At 39.1% G+C, this 19,485-nt stretch overlaps 1 protein-coding gene across 1 annotated transcript in view; it reads left to right on the top strand.

Moving 5' to 3' along the window:
* Positions 1–9,113, top strand: part of atp7b (ATPase copper transporting beta) — a 28,760-nt gene extending 19,647 nt beyond the window's left edge. The window contains exons 14-21 of the mRNA XM_083988719.1: positions 1,127–1,309; positions 1,949–2,144; positions 3,415–3,555; positions 4,237–4,379; positions 5,340–5,543; positions 6,160–6,277; positions 7,435–7,537; positions 8,613–9,113. Coding sequence (XP_083844845.1) covers positions 1,127–1,309; positions 1,949–2,144; positions 3,415–3,555; positions 4,237–4,379; positions 5,340–5,543; positions 6,160–6,277; positions 7,435–7,537; positions 8,613–8,874 — 1,350 coding nt within the window. The 3' untranslated portion in view covers positions 8,875–9,113. The remainder of the gene's footprint in view (positions 1–1,126; positions 1,310–1,948; positions 2,145–3,414; positions 3,556–4,236; positions 4,380–5,339; positions 5,544–6,159; positions 6,278–7,434; positions 7,538–8,612) is intronic.
* Positions 9,114–19,485: the final 10,372 nt, after the last annotated feature.

The following is a 19,485-nucleotide window of genomic DNA, read 5'->3' as shown; positions in this document are numbered from 1 at the left end:
CGATGTACTCTGGTTTAGCCTCTTGCTGTATCCAGAGCATTGACTGATCCCGAGCCGTTTTGTCAGCAGCCAGCCTTTTCTTCCTCCGGCTTTCTCTTCCTTGCCTTTTTCTCAGGGCGAGTCGTTACAAGTAACCGTGGAAGTGGTGATTTGGGCTGCGTTTTCTCAGCCATTGCTCAGAAATGAGCATGAAATCCGTTCTTCTGCAGAGCAGTGCTGACTTTTTCCAGCCGGGCAACAACAGCGAGACGTGAAGACAGTGCACGCGCGCGTAGGAGGGGGGCGGGCGCAGAACGAGACACGGAGGCATCTGATTGGTTCTTTACTCTCCGAGCAAACTTCGACCAATCCGTGCCCTTCGGTCTGAAGGATACAGATTGGGCGGAGTTTTCTCAGTCCTGCGGCTGTCACAGAGCTCTGTTTTTCTCCGTTCCTTTTCCTGATGACATAATGCACTGATTCCTCTGAAATTAGACGGGCCATTTCCCCCAGTATAACGAAAAGTGCTTCTGAACAGGATTACAGACCCCAGCTTTAACATATAGGACCGTGTTTTTCAACTTTGGGGTCGGGACCCCATGTGGGGTCGCCTGAAAGGTCTAGTAATTGATTTTTTTAAAATTACTGATAAAAATATATTTGTAACTAATTATTATTCTTTTTAAAATTATGATTAAAAACACCACACACAATCTTAAACAACTGTATTCTATACTTTCACTTTTAACACTTTTAAATAAAATGCAGCATATAAAAATGAGCTGGCACATCTTGATTAATTTGAAATTTGTGGTGTCAGAATGGGGTCACACGCCAAAAAAGGTTGGGAACCACTGCACAAAATGGTTACGAAAACACCTAATAAGAATTAAAAATTAAAATGAAAAATAATTTTAAAAAAAAATCTCTATATATAAATAAAAAAAAAAAAAAATAGGTAAGAGCTATAAAAGGACAGACTGATTAAAAATACAATAAAGTGTATAAAAATGAATAAAAAGACATACAAGAACAGATGTCACATGCTGAGTTAAAAGCCAAAGAATAAAAATAAAAACTTTAGCACAAAACCCAAGAAACAAATCCCACTTGTAACACAAAGATGACCGTGTCTGTCCTCTCTCAGGTCCGTGTGGTGATGTTCGATAAGACCGGCACCATCACCAACGGCGTTCCCATGGTGACGCGGGTGCTGGTGCTGTGGGAGATGGCCCGCATGCCGCTGAGGAAGATCCTGGCCGTGGTGGGCACGGCCGAGGCCAGCAGCGAGCACCCGCTGGGCATGGCCGTGGCTAAACACTGCAAACAGGTGAGAGAGGAGAGGAAACACACTGGAGTTAAAGGGATAGTTCACCCAAAATTCAAATTTCACTCATTATATCTACTCACACTGCAAAAACTCAAAATCTTTCCAAGAATATTTGTCTTATTTCTTGTCAAAATGTCTCATTTCTATTCAAACTAATCTCTTTCCACTTAAAATAAGACTCATCACCTAAAAATGTACTTGTTTTTAGATCATTTTCACTTGTTTCAAACAAATTTTCACTTGAAATAAGTAGAAAAATCTGCCAGTGAAAGCAAGTTTTTTGTGCTTGTAATAAGAAAGAAAAACTTGCTCCACTGTCAGATTTTTCTACTTATTTCAAATGAAAATTTGTTTGAAAAAAGTAAAAAATGTCTTAAAAACAAGCTGCTTTTTAATGTGATGAGTCTTATTTTAGGTAGAATGAGGTTTGTTTTGACTAGAAAATACATTTTGACTAGAAATAAGACAAATATTCTTGGTAAGATATTTGAGTTTTTGCAGTGCACCCTCATGTGGACTAAGAGCTGTGAGAATTTTCGAACTATCACTTTAATCTGATCCTGCCTATCAGGATGGAGAGTTTATATTCAACCTGTTTTTTATGTTTTTATGCTCTTTTATGATCTATATGATGAACAGGAGCTGGGCTGTGAGGTGCTGGGCTACTGCCAGGACTTCCAGGCGGTGCCGGGCTGTGGGATCAGCTGCCGGGTGGCCAACGTGGAGCATCTGCTGCAGCAGCAGTGCGGCGAGGAGCGCTTCCTGCTGCCGGGGGTCACCACGGACGAGAGCAGCCTGCTGTCGGCTGCAGACGCCCCCCCGGCCCCGACTACAGGTCTGAGCAGTCACAGCACCAAGGAGAAGAGTTTGGGTTGGGTTTGTTTCAATGCATTTTCTGAAGAGTGTTGATCGTTATATTGTAACTAGAGCTCTGTAAAAGAGAGTAACGACAGCATTGGTCCAATGGAAGCGCCTCCTGGTGGAGGAATATGGGTTTTGCAAAAGCGCCCAAGAACTGACATCTCTGCATTGTTGGTGAATGAGCAAGTGTGGTGTTTTCAATAATTTAAGGACATTTGAAGAGTTCATTTGCAAAAGCAGATAATAATAATAATAATAATAAAATATAATTTTTTAATTATTATTTTCACCAGGTGATATCAGTCAAACCAAAGTTGAGTGGCTTTGACCAAGTAGATGAGACATACAAAAACATATGTAACTCAAAAAAATAAAGCTTTATTGAAAACAACACTATGTAAAGAATAATTCAAAAGCATCAGCTATTTTTTTTCAAAATGGCATTCATTTGCTTTTGCAAATTAACTCTTCATTTATAGATCACACACGTTAGCATCATTGAGGATCCTTTACAGATAAACATTAACACATAGGCCAGTAAAAAAAAAGAAAAAAACAGTTGTCTACATTAATGTTTCAATCTACATTTTGTAATAAACAAATTATAAGTGTAATTTGATATGACCAAGACACCTAAAAACAAAAACACGGCCGTTTTCATCAATTTACAAGCAAGTGGGCAACACACATACATTGGAGTGAATGGGTTTTCTGGGCGCTTTTGCAATACCCATATCCTGCCACTAGGGGCGCAAAACCCTGCTCTAATTGTAACTAACTTAGTATTGGGTATATATGGTATATATTTAATTTTGGAGATAGTTTATATATATATATATATATATATATTTATATTTATATTTATAAGGATATGTATGTAGTATATTTTTATATTTGGGATTATATATTTATACAGATATTTATGATGTGTATTTAGGGTATATATTTATATAGGTGTATTATATTATTTAGGATTGAGATAATTATTATGTGTGTATATATTTATATAGGTATTATGTATTATGTAGTAGTTCCAAACTGAAGAATAGTTAAACAGGGGTGGGAAATTAAAAAGTTTTTTACTCCTTTTTCGAACAATATGCTGTGTTTTGTTATGTCTTGGCTCTATTTTATTTTATTTTTTTCTTTATTTTGTATGTACAAATAGTTACATATAGTTTTTTTATACATGTTCGAAATGAAAATACATTCATTCATTCATTCATTCATTCTGTACGTCTAAGGTGAAGCATCGTCGTGCTCGGTCCTGATCGGAAACAGAGAGTGGATGAGGAGGAACGGTCACCACATCGGAGCGGACGTGGACGCCGCCATGAGCAGCCATGAAACCAAAGGGCAGACGGCCGTCCTGGCGGCCATCGATGGTGACGATCACACAGTTCTCTACTTTTTAAAAATGTTTTATTTAACCTTTATTTACAAAAGCAAGCAATTAAGAACAAATTCTATTTTACAAGTGCAGCCTGAACCAAAGAGCAAAGACTCTTTACTACAGGTGAATAGGGAAAAAAAAATTAACTAACAGATATCACCATGAAACTTCCCAAATTTATCACTCACATTAAGACAAATATTTTTTGTATTACAAGTTTTGTCAAATTGTATGTTTAAATATGTAAATGAGGCAATATCTAATGAAATATGCGCTATTTTGCATACATTTCCAGAACAAATCTGAACAATGGATAAAGCTACTTTCAAAATTCTTGTATTATTTCATTGGCACATTAGAGTCAGAAGTTTTTACAGAGGGGATTTTAGATATCTCATTTTATCACTCTGTAAATGAGGGTGGTGCTAAATGTAAATGTATAATCAAGGTTATATAAATTACAGAATAACAACCTATTATTAAATAAATACATTACTTCTCTGTTGGCTGCAGCTCAACTCAACTCAACTCAGGTTTATTTATATAGCACCTAAAATAAAAGACAAAAAGGAGAATAAACACAATAGAAAAGGAATTAAAAGGAATTATAGGAAGAGAAAGAAAACCAGATATATGGAGTAATGGTGCGAGCTGTGTGTTTGTGTGTCTGCAGGTGTGCTGTGCGCCATGTTTGCCATCGCGGACACGGTGAAAACAGAGTCGGCGCTGGCGGTGCACACGCTCAACAGCATGGGCATCGAGGTGGTGATGATCACCGGGGACAACCGGCGCACGGCCAAAGCCATCGCTGCACAGGTCAAACACACAATTTTTTTAAAAATATATCTGTTTAAATATCTTTTCCTGGTCATTTACATTGTACATTTTAGTTTTTGAACTGATTTCATTCAGTTTTACCAGTTCAGCTTTGTGTCGTAAATAGCGACTGCCGAAAAACAGAAGAAACAAGGCATTTACACTCACAAGGCATTTCCACAAAACAATCATTTTGTTTTTAGGAGATTTCTGTCCATCTAGGCCTAACAACCACTCTCTTTTGTCAAAAACGGGAGTGCATTGCCTTCTTTTCTCTACTATAAGTGTAATTGTAACCTGAACATCAATGCAAAACAGTATTATAGCAAGTATAACTGTTGTAATGTGCATAACTTTGCATGATAATATATGATTTTGTAATAAATATTTACATTCCTTCCAATTTGATACAACATTTTAACCAAATTTCAACCTTTATTCCGAACTTGGAAAGACCAGCTTCTCTTACTGTGCACCTACAACCTGGAACACTCTGCAGAATCATTTGAAACTTACCTCACTTTTATCAGTGGGACAATTTAAAGCCATAACTACATCTTATTTTACCTCTAACTGCTCGTGCTTTTAACTATGTTTCAATTTATATTCTGGTATTCTGTTATGTTTTTGTATGTTTCAAAAGTCTTGTCTTCTGTCCTTGTGTGTTTTGTGTTTCATCTCGGCTATATTGTAAATGAGGTTACTCCTCAATATATCTCTGAGTTTAAATAAAGGTTATGAAATGAAATGAAATGAAATTAGTCAGGGTCTAAGCAGAATAATTCAGTCATACAAAGATTAGACTACTGGGTTTTTTATGGGCCCCACTGGGCACTCGGCCCCTAGAATTATCACCACCTTTCTACCTTTCTACCACCTATACGGCCCTGCTCCTGGTGCACGTTGCATATAAAAGCAGCTGGATGGTGAATTAAAGCTGCTGTGTTTGCTGAACCACAGGTGGGCATCAGGAAGGTGTTTGCGGAGGTGCTGCCTTCACATAAAGTGGCTAAAGTCCAAGAGCTGCAGGAACGAGGCCTGAGGGTCGCCATGGTGGGGGACGGGGTCAACGACTCGCCCGCCCTCGCCCGCGCCGACGTCGGCATCGCCATCGGCACGGGGACGGACGTGGCCATCGAGGCGGCGGACATCGTCCTAATCAGAGTAGGTGACTGACAGTACACTGCAAAAACTCAAAATCTTACCAAGAATATTTGTCTTATTTTTAGTCAAAATGTAATTTCTAGTCAAAACAAATCTCATTCTACTTAAAATAAGACTCATCACATTAAAAGCAGCTTGTTTTTAGACACTTTTTACTTCTTTTAAACATATTTTCACTTGAAATAAGTAGAAAAATCTGATAGTGGAGCAAGTTTTTCTTCCTTATTACAAGCACAAAAAACTTGCTTTCACTGGCAGATTTTTCTACTTATTTCAAGTGAAAATATGTTTGAAACAAATGAAAATTATCTGAAAACAAGTTCATTTTTAGGCGATTATTCTTATTTTAAGTGGAAAGAGATTAGTTTTGACAAGAAATAAGACAAAGATTTTGAGTTTTTGCAGTGTATATATTCATACGTATATATTTTTTTCTATTTTTAAGTAATATATATATTTTATTCATTTTCAGTTCAGTCATCATCATAATAATGACATAATGAAAATTAAAATGAAGCTACCCATCAAAAAATAATTCATAGGATAAAACATTCAGAGCAGAGATACCGTGGTGTGTTTAAGAACCGTCTAACCTGTGGGATTTTGCGCCGTTCAGAATGATTTACTGGATGTGGTGGCGAGCGTGGAGCTGTCGAAGAAGACGGTGCGGAGGATAAGGATCAACTTTGTCTTCGCTCTCATCTACAACCTTCTAGGAATACCAATCGCTGCCGGTGAGAAAAAGATACCACATCCACATCCACTCCAGCAGAGCAGAATAAATCAGGCAGAGAAAGAACACTCAGAACTTGGTCAAACTAAAGTTGCACTTGCATAGAGACAGAACCAGACTCACTGAGGTCACGGACCTGAAATCCACTAACATGACCGCAAGAAAACTTTCTACCAAAACTTTCTTTAAGTTTCTGATTCTGAAGTTTTTTCATTTCTTATGAGAGGATAAATAATCAGTAATATAACATAGTCTTGACACTTTCTCATTTAATGGTCTGTCTTTGTTTGTATTACTTTCTACATTGTAGATTCACACTTAAGACATCAAAACTATGAAGGAACACATATGGGATTATAAAGTACAACTGAGATAGTTTGGGATGAGCCAACAAGTGCTCAACTTCTTCAAGACTGTTGATGACAGAATCAAAAGTGTGTGAAAAGCTGCCATCAAAGCAAAAGATGAAAAATGAAAAATCGAACATATAAAACACATTCTGCTTTAAAACTTTTGTGTTTACTACATAATTCCTTATGTGTTCCTTCATAGTTGTCTTCAGTTTGAATCTAGTTTGTGAAAGTAATAAGAATAAAGAAAAAACGTTGAACGAGAAGATGTATTCAAACTTTAGACTGTTAGTGTATGTAAAAACTTCACATGATCCCACATCTGCCCTACAAAGGCAAAGTGCAGTAATTATTTTTGACCAATCAAAAGTGTGGCATATTCCCTTCAATCTGGTAGAATTTGATATTGGTACTGCTAAAATTTCCAGAGTTATTGGGCTTTTTATTTTGCTGTCCATCCTAAAAAGCACTGTGAAACCAAGGCAAAGTGCAGTATATCTGCCATAAAACGGTCAAAATTGGTCAGAAAGACAAACTACAAAATACATTTAATTCAGTCCACCTTTATCTAATCAATTATAGACTTGGTAGTTCTTCATAATTTGATGAAAAACACAATACGCTGTTTTTCTCAGTTTGGCATTTTTAAGAGATACTGCACTTTGCCTTTGTAGAGCAGACATGGTGTCAGTGTTTCAGCTGCTCAACAAAGTGACCTCATCCTCTCCGGAGCAAATTTTAGACTTTATCGCATCAACTTTTATTTTAAGATGAACTGACAGCAGGTGAACTCCTCTCCTGTGTGCAGGTGTGTTCATGCCCGTTGGCCTGGTGCTTCAGCCCTGGATGGGCTCGGCTGCCATGGCGGCCTCGTCCGTGTCCGTGGTCCTGTCTTCTTTACTGCTGAGACTGTGAGTCATGTTCTTTCTTTCTTTTTATTTATTCCAACCAAGGCAATTTCACAATTTGACAACATCATCACAACATTTCTTCCATTGGTTGGAAGGGAGCAGGGAGAAGATACATCTTATATTGCCTGACCCTCACTTAATATCTAAGCTGAGCAACATTCTTGCCATAAAACATACAAAACAAAAGAAACAAAATGACAACAACAACCAATCAGCATTTTATTGGCTTGGAAAACATTAGTACAAGTCTTCAATTCATTACTTTGAGAGTTCCATAGTTTGACTCCAGCTACAGAGATACACATCTGTTTCAAAGTTGTTCATCATCCAGCAACATTTTTTTTTTTTTCTCCCTCGGATTTGGATGTGAACATAAGAACTCTGTAAAACAGAATCAAAAGTGTGCAAAAAGCTGCCATCAAAGCAAAAGATGAAAAATGAAAAAATCTAACATATACAACACATTCTGCTTTAAAACTTTTGTGTTTACTACACAATTCCTTATGTGTTCCTTCATAGTTGTCTTCAGTTTGACTTCACTTTTTAGTTTGTGAAAGTAATAAGAATAAAGAAAAAACATTGAATGAGAAGATGTATTCAAACTTTAGACTACTATCACACATCTGCCCTACAAAGGCGAAGTGCAGTATCTGCATTTTTTTTTTGACCAATCCAAAGTGTGGCATATTCTCTTCAATCTGGTAGAAATTTCCAGAGTTATTGGGCTTTTTATTTTGCTGTCCATCCAAAAAAGCCCTGTGAAACCAAGCCAAAGTGCAGTATCTGTAGCTAATACCAAGCCAAAGTGCAGTATCTGTAGCTAATACCAAGCCAAAGTGCAGTATCTGTAGCTAATACCAAGCCAAAGTGCAGTATCTGCACCAAAACCAAGGTAAAGTGCAGTATCTGCCATAAAACGGTCAAAATTGGTCAGAAAGACAAACTACAAAATACATTTAATTCAGTCCACCTTTATCTAATCATCTGTTTCAAAGTTGTTCATCATCCAGCAACATATATATTTTTTTGCTCCCTCGGATTTGGATGTGAACGTAACAACTGTGTTTCCTCCAAGGTTTAAGAAAACCTCGGTGGAGCTGTACGAGGTGCGGGCGCGGGGCCAGATGAAGAGCCTCCGCTCGTCTCAGATCAGCACGCACCTGGGTGTGGACGGCCGCCGGCGGAGCCCCGCTCTCCCCGCTCGGCCCCGGGAACCGCTGAGTCACAGCAGCGGCGGCGCGGCCTCACCCGGCCTCTCCAGCCAGGGACAATCCACTACTACCAGCGTCCAGGAGCAGCAGGACCGCCGCTCCCTGCTGGATCACCAGACTGTGTAGGAGGGAAAAGGGATAAAGGGAAGAAGGACTGAGACGAAGCCTGGTGGTTCCCATGTTTACGTATTCACCCGAGCTCTTAAAGGACAATTCAACTCAGGGGTTGTATGTTCCTATCATTTTAGGTCTAAAGGAATGGAGGAAGGAATCTGAAGATTTTCAGTTTAATTGCTCCTGTTTTGCGGTAGTTGTGTCTGTCCCTGCATCGCCACAGCAGCGATGAATGGGAGCGGATGGAAGTTCTGCTGCTTAGGCTGTTTCCATCCCTCAAAGCCACAGACAGCGTCAGATGGCGACTCAAACATGCACCCAGAAGTTTATTTACTTCAAACAAGCCGACATGTTTGTAAAACTAGATCTAATTCAAAGTCTCAGTGCACGGTGTGTTCAGGTGCAGTGGGAGCTCCCGTTTGTGTCATAAACACAGGAATATCTACTCTTGACTTGCCTCAAGTGTACATTTTTTCCACAGACAGCTTCAGGTGGCGACTCAAACATGCGCCGAGAAGTTTTTTTTACTTGAAGCAAGTGAAGAGTTGATATTCCTGTGTTTATGACACAAACGGGAGCTTCCCACTGCACCTGAACACACCGAGCACGGCAACTTGGGTCTTGCGCCTTTGAATTAGATCTAGTTTTACAAACATGTCGGCTTGCTTGAAGTAAACAAACTTCTCGGTGCATGTTTGAGTTGCCACCTGAAGCTGTCTGTGGAAAAAAATGTACACTTGAAGCAAGTCAAGAGTTGATATTCCTGTGTTTATGACACGAACGGGAGCTTTTCCCACTGCACCTGAACACACCGAGCACGGCAACTTGGGTCTCGCGCGAGAATTAGATCTAGTTTTACAAACATGTCGGCTTGCTTGAAGTAAATAAACTTCTCGGTGCATGTTTGAGTCGCCATCTGACGCTGTCTGTGGGAAAAAATCGCGGCTTTGAGGGATGTAAACAGCCTAAGCAGTGGAACTTGCATCCTGCTCCCATTCATCGCTGCCGTGGCGATGCGGGGACCGACACAACCACCGCAAAACAGGAGCAATTAAACTGAAAATCTTCAGATTCCTTCTTTTAGACCTAAAATGATAGGAACATACACCCCCGAGGTGAATTTGCCTGGAATTGTCCTTTAATGTGTGTATTTCTATGTATTTATGTAAATAGACGAGGCTGATTCAAGCTGCTCGCACCCATTTTTTGTGTATCTTGTGCCACACATGAATAATGAACACTGATATAGAGAATTAAATAGCTTTACTTGCTTGTCACACAACCCAAAGCAACTGCTGCACTTTAACAATACACACATGTCCAAGTCTGTTCTCAGGTTTCAAGAAAAATCCACATTTTCTACAACATTTTGTCACTTAGATAAGAAAAAATACTTTTTCTATTGCCGTGTTTTAGACACTTATTCTTCACCATAACCTCACAAGTTCCTATGTTAAATATAGAGATGAGGAACAGACTGTCTGGACCTCCATCCTCGGCCCTGCTGCCGCTGGTAATAAATGGAGGAGATTAATCAAATGATCTCATCCACGGACTCTATACTTAACCAGAAAGAATCAGTTTCACATTTTTGTCGAGCTTAATCACAAGCGAACAGACATATGGATGTTAGAGATATAAATATGAGTCATTATGGAGCGGCAGGATGTAACACGGAGGCAGGGAAAGCAAAGATGTTATCAATAAGAAATGTCAAAAAGTGTAATAAATTATTTTTGCTATGATTCTGACGTTAATATAAGGAACACGGTTTTTGTTCTCTGCTGCTTATTCACCCTAAATAGGATTTAAAAGAGGACTTTATTCATTTATTGGCAGAAATAAAACATTACAAATGAACTAAAAAGGTTTAATAATACCAATTGTGTTGTATCACAATCATCTGCAATATTCTCCTGTTGGTATTCACTCTTGCTTTGAGTTGCTTGGTGGATTAGATGATTGCACTCTCCCACAGTAATAAGAAAAAACCACAACAACACCTAGAGGTCATTTTTACACTTAATTCATTTGTCAGGGAGCATTGTGGGAGATTCATGCGCAGCCACAAGCTGATTTCACAGGTTTGGACTCACAACAAGCCACTCCATCCAGGGCCGACCCTAGTTGGGACCTTAATGATCATGCCAGATCAGAATTGGGGGTGGGTGCTACACACACGTTAAGCTGTGTTGCTCATTCCACAAATGCACAATCCTTACAAGTTGTACCTTGTTGTAAAGGTGATTGATCAGGCTTTCCAACAATATCAAATACAACACCAATCAATGTTATAAAAGGGGAGAAAGGATTGTATAACGCTTCCAAACCTTTTTTAGTGGAGTTTTTCATTGTATATATAGGATTTAAAGGAGGCAACATGCAGGTGAGGGCTCACGTTAAAGCTCAACTCAGTGTAAATGTAAAAGTTAAATCACAAAGGTCGAAATCTAGAAAAAGTCCACAACTTGTTTTGTACAATTCATCTCATATGTGTAGATAATTGATTGCATCCCCCCTTTTAGTATCTTCTTTTATCGCTGCGGTTTATCACCATGCAAACACGTTTAAAGTCAAGCCTTTAAGTGCACGTCACAGTGTAATTTACAGCATTGTTATATGGATGCACAGGATGCTGGGGAGTCCTTTGCTTGCTCAGCTTTGCATCTGTAATCATGCCAAGTTTAAGGCTGAGCTGCAGCTGAAACAGCCGCAGACACAGTCCGGCGGCCTCAGAACAACGCCGAGGTCTCCGGAGAAGGTGTCAGCCTCATTTATTTATTCATTTTACATCTCGGAGAAGGAGAAAGAAAGAAAATCTGCGGTCTGTGGCCTTGACTTTGACGACCTGCAGAGGGTTTTTTCCAGTGTGAACAAGCAAATCCCACAGAGTATCACACAATCTAACAAAACCTTCACTTTGCCATAATGATGCTCTATACTTTCCTGAGGTAAATACAGAGCACCATTATAATGTAAGTAATGTCAGCTTTATAAAAACCCTTCCACAGTTTGGAGCTCGCAAACCCCAAAGTGAAGATTTTTCTGCCATTCTGCAAAGAAGAGAAGCAAAGGAGGAGGAGATCAAGTGTGCTTAACGGCAGCCCGGAGGGGTCAAACATTCCTCCCCTGCAAAGGTACACATATCTGTGATATATTGTAGTTGTTTTTATGTAACTTCCCCTTGTATTGATGTGAACCGGTTCTTTGTTATGTGCTCTTGAGTCTGATAAATGACCTCCCCAGCCACTGGTTATAATGGGCTGCTGCTGCGGGCGCTGACTGGTCTCAGATCTGCTTCTGCAGCTCTAAATCCTCCTGGAACAGGCCTTCAAAATACAGAATGTCTGTAATTAAGTAGTCCTTTTTTTTTTTTCTTAAAAACTGAATTTAACAAGTTTAGTGAACTCTCAGCTGCTCATTCATGCACATTCTGTCAAAGGAACAAGTCTAAAAAGTAAAGTTTGAAATTATTGCAAGACTCTTATGTTTACATTAAAGGGATAGTAGCATTTTTTTTAAAGTGGGGTTGTATGATCTACAAATAGCCACTAAGTACTTTAATTGCAGTAGAAGACTCTCTGCACTCCTCCCGTTAGCAACACCAGCGTTTTTCCTGCACTTTGAGGGGCTGGAAAAAATTGTATTATAGTGAACAATGGAACTGTGTATTTTTTTTCACATAAAACCTCTTTTAGGCTGTGAAAATAGGCCGTTTCTTTGGGTCCATTCACAACACTGTATGTTGTAAATCTCTGGGCAGGGCTATTATGGGCTGGCGTTGCTAACGGGAGGAGTGCAGAGAGTCTTCTACTGCAATTAAAGTACTTAGGGGCTATTTGTAGATCATACAACCCCACTTTAAAAAAAAAATGCTACTATCCCTTTAAGTTAATGAAAGGTTTGGTGACTCCACAGGTTTTGTTCTATGACATTTTAAACTGCTAAATCAATGTGTAATTGACTTCAGTAGCAGAGGATGGTTTCGATCCATCGACCTCTGGGTTATGGGCCCAGCACGCTTCCGCTGCGCCACTCTGCTGGGAATCTGAAAGCTGACACTCACATCTACATCTCCAGAGGCATCCACATACCTCTCTGTCTTGTCATGCATGCCTACATTTAAAAGCTACCTACATATTTGAAAATGCCTCTTGAATCATGATTATTTTTTTCCTCCCTTCTTTATCTGACTCGCACAGAAAAACACATTTCAAATGATTCATATCTTAAAGAATTCTGATCGGCCTTCGCCCTGCGTGTTCATCCACCAACTCCTGTGCAACTCAATAAGAGTGAAGTATCCCCCCCCCCCCTAAACTCAACTCCTACATCTTCATTCAAGCCTGCATCCCAAATCGAAAGACCCCCCCTGAGCAGGAGGCTCTTAACCTTTTGTCACAGTGTATTGAGTACTTTTATTTGTTTGTGCCTCCTCTATGCTTCTATGGCCTTATTAAAATTACAATTCGGAAATGAAACAGGCTCGGAGAATTCACCCTGAATGGATTGGAGACAAAATATGATGCCTGCCTCATTAGCGTGCATAGTTACGCTGTGCAATTTCAGAGAGCAGATGCTCACCGTGAACCATTATGTGCTTCATGAACATCCTAACAATAGGGATTTGTATTCATCGCGGGGTCTTGTTTGTTTCTCGAGTGTCATCTCACATCTTCTCACCCTATTGTCCATCTTCCGAAACAATTTCCACGACAATGGATGTGTACGTGTGCCAAGAATGTCAAAGGCTTGAAAGGCAAAAGTTTTAAGAAAAAAAAACAAATAAAGGAAAAGAAAAAGTAAGACAAAGAAATGCGTTTCAGTACCTTGAGGGAGAAAATGTGCTTGTGCATGAACATGCTCTGAATATGAAAGTGGTTGCTAGGTGATCCAATTAAGGGGAACACATTCATGTGGACTTAATTGAATCAGGTGTGCAGGAGCAGAGCTGCGGCGAAACCACAGCAGGCCAGAAGAGACTCCATTAGGTTTATTATATGGTAATAATAAGTTTAAAGGGATAGTAGCATTTTTTTAAGTGGGGTTGTATGATCTACAAATAGCCCCTAGTACTTTAATTGCAGTAGAAGACTCTCTGCACTCCTCCCGTTAGCAACGCCAGCCCATAATAGCCCTGCCCAGAGATTTACAACATACATTGTTGTGAATGGACCCAAAGAAACGGCCTATTTTCACGGCCTAAAAGAGGTTTTACCTGAAAAAAAATACACAGTTCCATTGTTCGCTATAATATAATTTTTTCCAGCCCTTCAAAGTGCAGGAAAGGCACAGTTTTTATTTGGACCTAACCAACTCACGTATCCCTCCGCCCAGGGTTAGCGCCCGCCGATCAGCAGTTGGTTAGGTCCAAATAAAAACTGTGTTTTTCCTGCACTTTGAGGGGCTGGAAAAAAATATATTATAGCGAACAATGGAACTGTGTATTTTTTTTTCAGGTAAAACCTCTTTTAGGCCGTGAAAATAGGCCGTTTCTTTGGGTCTGTTCACAACACTGTACTGTATGTTGTAAATCTCTGGGCAGGACTATTATGGGCTGGCGTTGCTAACGGGAGGAGTGCAGAGAGTCTTCTACTGCAATTAAAGTACTTAGGGGCTATTTGTAGATCATACAACCCCACTTTAAAAAAATGCTACTATCCCTTTAACCCATGGATGTATTTTAATTATATTATCCCCCCCTAAGTTGTTTAGGGCCACAGCCGCTGGGGGCGCTACCGCCACACGGCTTTCTGTGTTGTTTTCTCTACAAGCTGCTGGTTTGGAGGCTAACTTCCGGTTAGCCGTTTGCTAACTTGAACAGGTATTATTTTAAGTTATTTCATTCTGTGGCTCTTTTAGACTGTCAAATATTATGATATGACCGATTAATTTACTAAACTCTTAAGTCGTTTCGTGGGTTTCGTCGTTAAATAAGGCTGAAACTAATTTATGAACCGTTTACAGCGGCGAGCTCAGTGTGTTTCCATGGTAACGAAGACGATTCGTGAATCTCTGGAAGTTTAACAAAATACTTCCTTCAGAGATTCAAAACTTTACATAAATGGCTAAATAAAATAATAAAATTTAGCGGTGGTAGTGCTCAAGGATGAAAAAAATAAATCTGAGAAGTTAAAATAGTACAGGATAAAACTAAAAGTATGTAATTATTTATTGAGAAACTGAATCAAGCCAAGCTAACGTTACCTGGCTGCCTAGCTAAACCAAGTGGAATTTTGTTTGCTAATATAGGTAAGTTAGCATTGTAACATCACTCATAAATAATAGCTAAAACCTATATTTCCTTACCTTTCCTTGCTTTTATAAAACTAGCACACAATGCTCTTTTTTTTCTTTTTACCTGCAACATAAAAGTTGTGTTTTAAGTTACTATTTTGATGCAAAACCTGTCCAAATTGGCTTCACTTCTTTCAGGTTAGCAATTAGCTTTCTAGCTATGTTAAATTGAATCTTTGTAGCATCATGTTTGGACATATTAACTGGACAATTTGCATATTTTAAAAACAAAATGCATTTGTTGTTAATAATTAGTGGACTAGGGGAACAACTCTGGCTGTGCTTTATCTGCAAGCAACTGCCTCTATGACTGTACTTGGTTGATCTATTCAGCATTTCAGTTTGAGACTAAAAGTAGCCGCCCTGTCACTTTACTGCATTACACAAATTTGTCTTTGCAGAGTGGGGCTCTTGGGATGAAAAACAAATAAGTCAGCCATGAACTGAAGCAAGAGAGAGACGTTAGGAAACAGACAGAGAGGTCACAGCTTTAAAGGCACCTCAGTGTTAACATTCCTCTTGTTACGTCTCTCCTGCAGCTGCTCGACCCTTGAACAATGATCCATGAAGGTGCCACACGCAATACATCAGCTCTGACCGATGGTGAGTACTGTACTTTGTCAGTGTTTGTGTATGGGGATTTAATTTATTTCTTTTTGACTGGAAGCAGGGATGAAAACACTGAGCAAATCTCTTTTCATGCCCTCACATAACCTCCTTTTAATTTCCCGTAAAGTACAATTTAAACATCCAACCACGAAGGGACTCGAACCCTCAATCTTCTGATCCGAAGTCAGACGCCTTGTCCATTAGGCCACGTGGTCACAGGATTTGCTCTCCCCTGGGTCCTCCTTTGCATTCTCTTAATTTATTGATTACAGCACACAGCAGAGGTTTTGATGTAGCCCACTGGTCTGTGCAGGTCCCTTGTTAATACTTTTCATTAGACATTCAAGCATTAACCAGACTGTCTGCGGACGGTGATAAGAGCAAAACTAAAACCACGATGCATATACACATTCACCTCGTGACGTTTCCTATTTTACTGAAGGTCGCTGTTGAGTTGTTAAGGCGCACGGTGGCCTTCAGATACAGATACATAATCTGTACAAGAAATGGTAAATCTCCATAAAGGGGGGGTTTATCCTACCTCTTTGAAGCTGGCAAACGCACATCATAAATCAACGACACAGTGATGGATTCCAGTAAATAAAAATACAGAAAAATGCGCCCATTAATAAAACAGCATATGTGCCAACTATCCTAAGAGTTATAGTGCAGAGTACAATTCATTTTCACTTTGCAGCAACAGAAAAACAGGATGGCACAGTTCATTTTGTGCTGCACTGCACCAACGGGTACATTTCTTGTATGAATTTAAGTATGCACATCATTTTTGTGTCTATATTCTGAGAATATTTCCTTCTGATCAGCACTATAGTGCCACTCTGCGACACATTGACCTCGACTGTATCTGGCTAATTAATAATATCCACTTCATTAAGATATACACCACAGGCTGTAGGGCAAAGTAACGTGGAGTGTAATTAATGTTGCGACCGCGTGACAGGCAGCATGGGTCGCGTTTTAGACACTGCAAGGTCAGCATTAGTCACCGTGCAAAATATATTAAGTGCTCAATGAGGCATTGAGAGAGCATAAACAGAAGAATCAAGTCATTCATATCATTATAAATATAATATACATATTAAACGAGTCTTCTACAAAGCCCTCTAAAGGATAATTAGATTTATGGGTTTGAACTGTCGGCAGGATGAAACTATTTTTGGGTCGTGAGACACATATTAATATTCTGCCTCATCCAGATCTTTGCAGCTGAAGATGTATGGCTTCCATATTCGGAGATGTGAGTATTTCTCATAGTGATCTGTAGCAATACATATCAGGGTGGTACTGTATTGTGAAGGATGTGTTGCAGCTGCTCCAGGAGAAAGGTCTGAAAGGTTTCAGGCCGAGCCATTACTTCACCGACGCTTGTGGGAGAGAAAGAGCTTTTTGACGTCTGTATTAGACTTATTGAACATCAGAATAAGATGCTCACAGATCTATGAAAGGGCTGGCACTCAGTGTAAACACAGACGCTGGAAAAATTGACTCGAGCTGGCATCAAGCTGCAGTTGTGACAGCGGTAACTAAAAGAGATACACCTGTTTCACGAGTGCGAATCCAACGATACAAGACGGAGTTTGTTTCCTATTTCCCATCAACATTTGTAGCATTTATCCATATAGGTTGTAATTCAGATGTTTATTCAGGGTGGAAACCTAATGGTGAAATTTACCCATATTCATTTCAGGTGTCCAGAAAGACAGTCAGGGAATGAGGAAGCCGTCCACTAAAGCTGATGGAAGCTTAACAAGCATCGACGTCCAACAGAGATGAAATTCAGACTGAGTGAGTGCACAAATCATTTTTCTTATGAAGTTGTTTGACATGACACAGATGTCCGATCTTATTTGTAAGAGAGAACTGAAATCTCAACAGTATTTCTTTAATATCCAAGGCGATCGTTTTTTTTTTACCCCACAAAGTGACAAAGTTATGACATTTTTTCACACAGCAGGAAGTGAGGTGACAGGTGTTCAAACATGAAATTTAATCCCTCGATGCAATTCCACCTTAAACATGAGATGTAGGAGCAGCAGGAACCACACAGTATCCCCCTATACCGGCCTAGATTCTTCATGAATGACTGAATATACAAACTTTTTATATTATTAAGATGGAAACAGACACTCGACAGGGAATTGAACAGACAATACATCTAAATGTCACTTCTACTTCTTCCTTTCTCTGCTACTCCTCCCCATAGTCGTCGGCTGGGATTTACTTCTGTAAAATACATCATAAAACTTTCGCAATCCAAAAACTTCGGTCACAATCTCCTCTGAAGCTGCGAGGATTATTTTCCATTTACCTCATTTCACTGAACTCTGATTGACGCGAGGGGTCGCCTCGCGGGGAATTCTCTAAACCACATAATGATATGCAAAACTGTTTTAGGTGAAGTTTACCTTAGAGATGCTTTTTATGCATTATACATAAGAACTGAGTGGAAAGTAATGATCTTCCCCCCTTTTGTTTACAGGGAAGGGAAACAAATCAATATGCTCAAACGTCTAAATATTAACTCTTCTCTCCCTGGACTTTTATTTTTAAGTGTTAGCAGCTTTTAGGAAACTCTTGGTACACTGCAAAAACTCATAATCTTTCCAAGAATATTTGTCTTATCTCTTGTCCAAATGTCTCATTTCTAGTCAAAACTAATCTCTTTCCACTTAAAATAAGACTCATCACCTAAAAATTAACTTGTTTTTAGATCATTTTCACTTGTTTCAAACTAATTTTCAATTGAAATAAGTAGAAAAATCTGCCAGTGAAAGCAGGTTTTTTTGTGCTTGTAATAAGAATGAAAAACTTGCTCCACTGTCAGATTATTTCAAGTGAAAATAGGCTAGAAATAAGTAAAACGTGTCTAAAAACAAGCTACTTGTTAATGTGATGAGTCTCATTTTAAGTAAGACTAGATTGTTTTGACGACAAATGAGACATTTAGACTAGAAATAAGTCAAATATTCTTGGTAAGACTTTGAGTTTTTGCAGTGTACTTGATAATAATGAGATTTTTTTTTTAAGCCTCCTCTTTTTTAAAGTCCTTGTGCAGCCTGCAGTATATCACAGATTAAAGTTTTATCTCTTGACACCTCTCGGTTCCTTATGCGCTGTAAACATTGGTGCACTTGTCATCTGTATTCATCCGTGCACGTTCATCTGTATTGGTTGTGGCTAGGGATGTCACGATTACTGGTTTTCACAATTAATCGTGGTATTAAACAGCACAATTAATTGATCGTAAAGATTCCTAAATACCGTCACTTTCTGAAAAAGATTATATTGGAACCGTATCTGCAGCAAAGTAAAGGTAAATGCACAGATACTGGTCCATTTATCTAAAGTAACACTGAATTAGTAGGAATTCAAATGTTAGCGTGTCATTCGTATTGTGAAAAAAATGATTAAAATAAACGTAAACATTTGGTCTAGAGGACAATTAATGACATAAATATTTCAAACACTTCCCCCTGGGGATTAATAACTGGTCCTAGAGATTAGTAATGTGTAAATTCAAATAAAGTCAAAATATAATTTTATATTTTGACACATTCATAGCGTTGTGAAATGTATTGATGCATAAAAAATCGTGGTAATCGTAACACCGTGATTAATTTCTCTGACAATAATCGTACCAAGAAAATCTATAATCGTGACATCTCTAGTTGTGGCTGCATCTTTTCTCCAAGCGGA

Source organism: Trachurus trachurus, assembly GCF_905171665.1.
Source record: "Trachurus trachurus genome assembly, chromosome: 2".
Lineage (NCBI taxonomy): Eukaryota > Metazoa > Chordata > Actinopteri > Carangiformes > Carangidae > Trachurus > Trachurus trachurus.
Note: the sequence above shows the minus strand (reverse complement) of the source record. Positions and strands in the feature narration are given on the sequence as shown.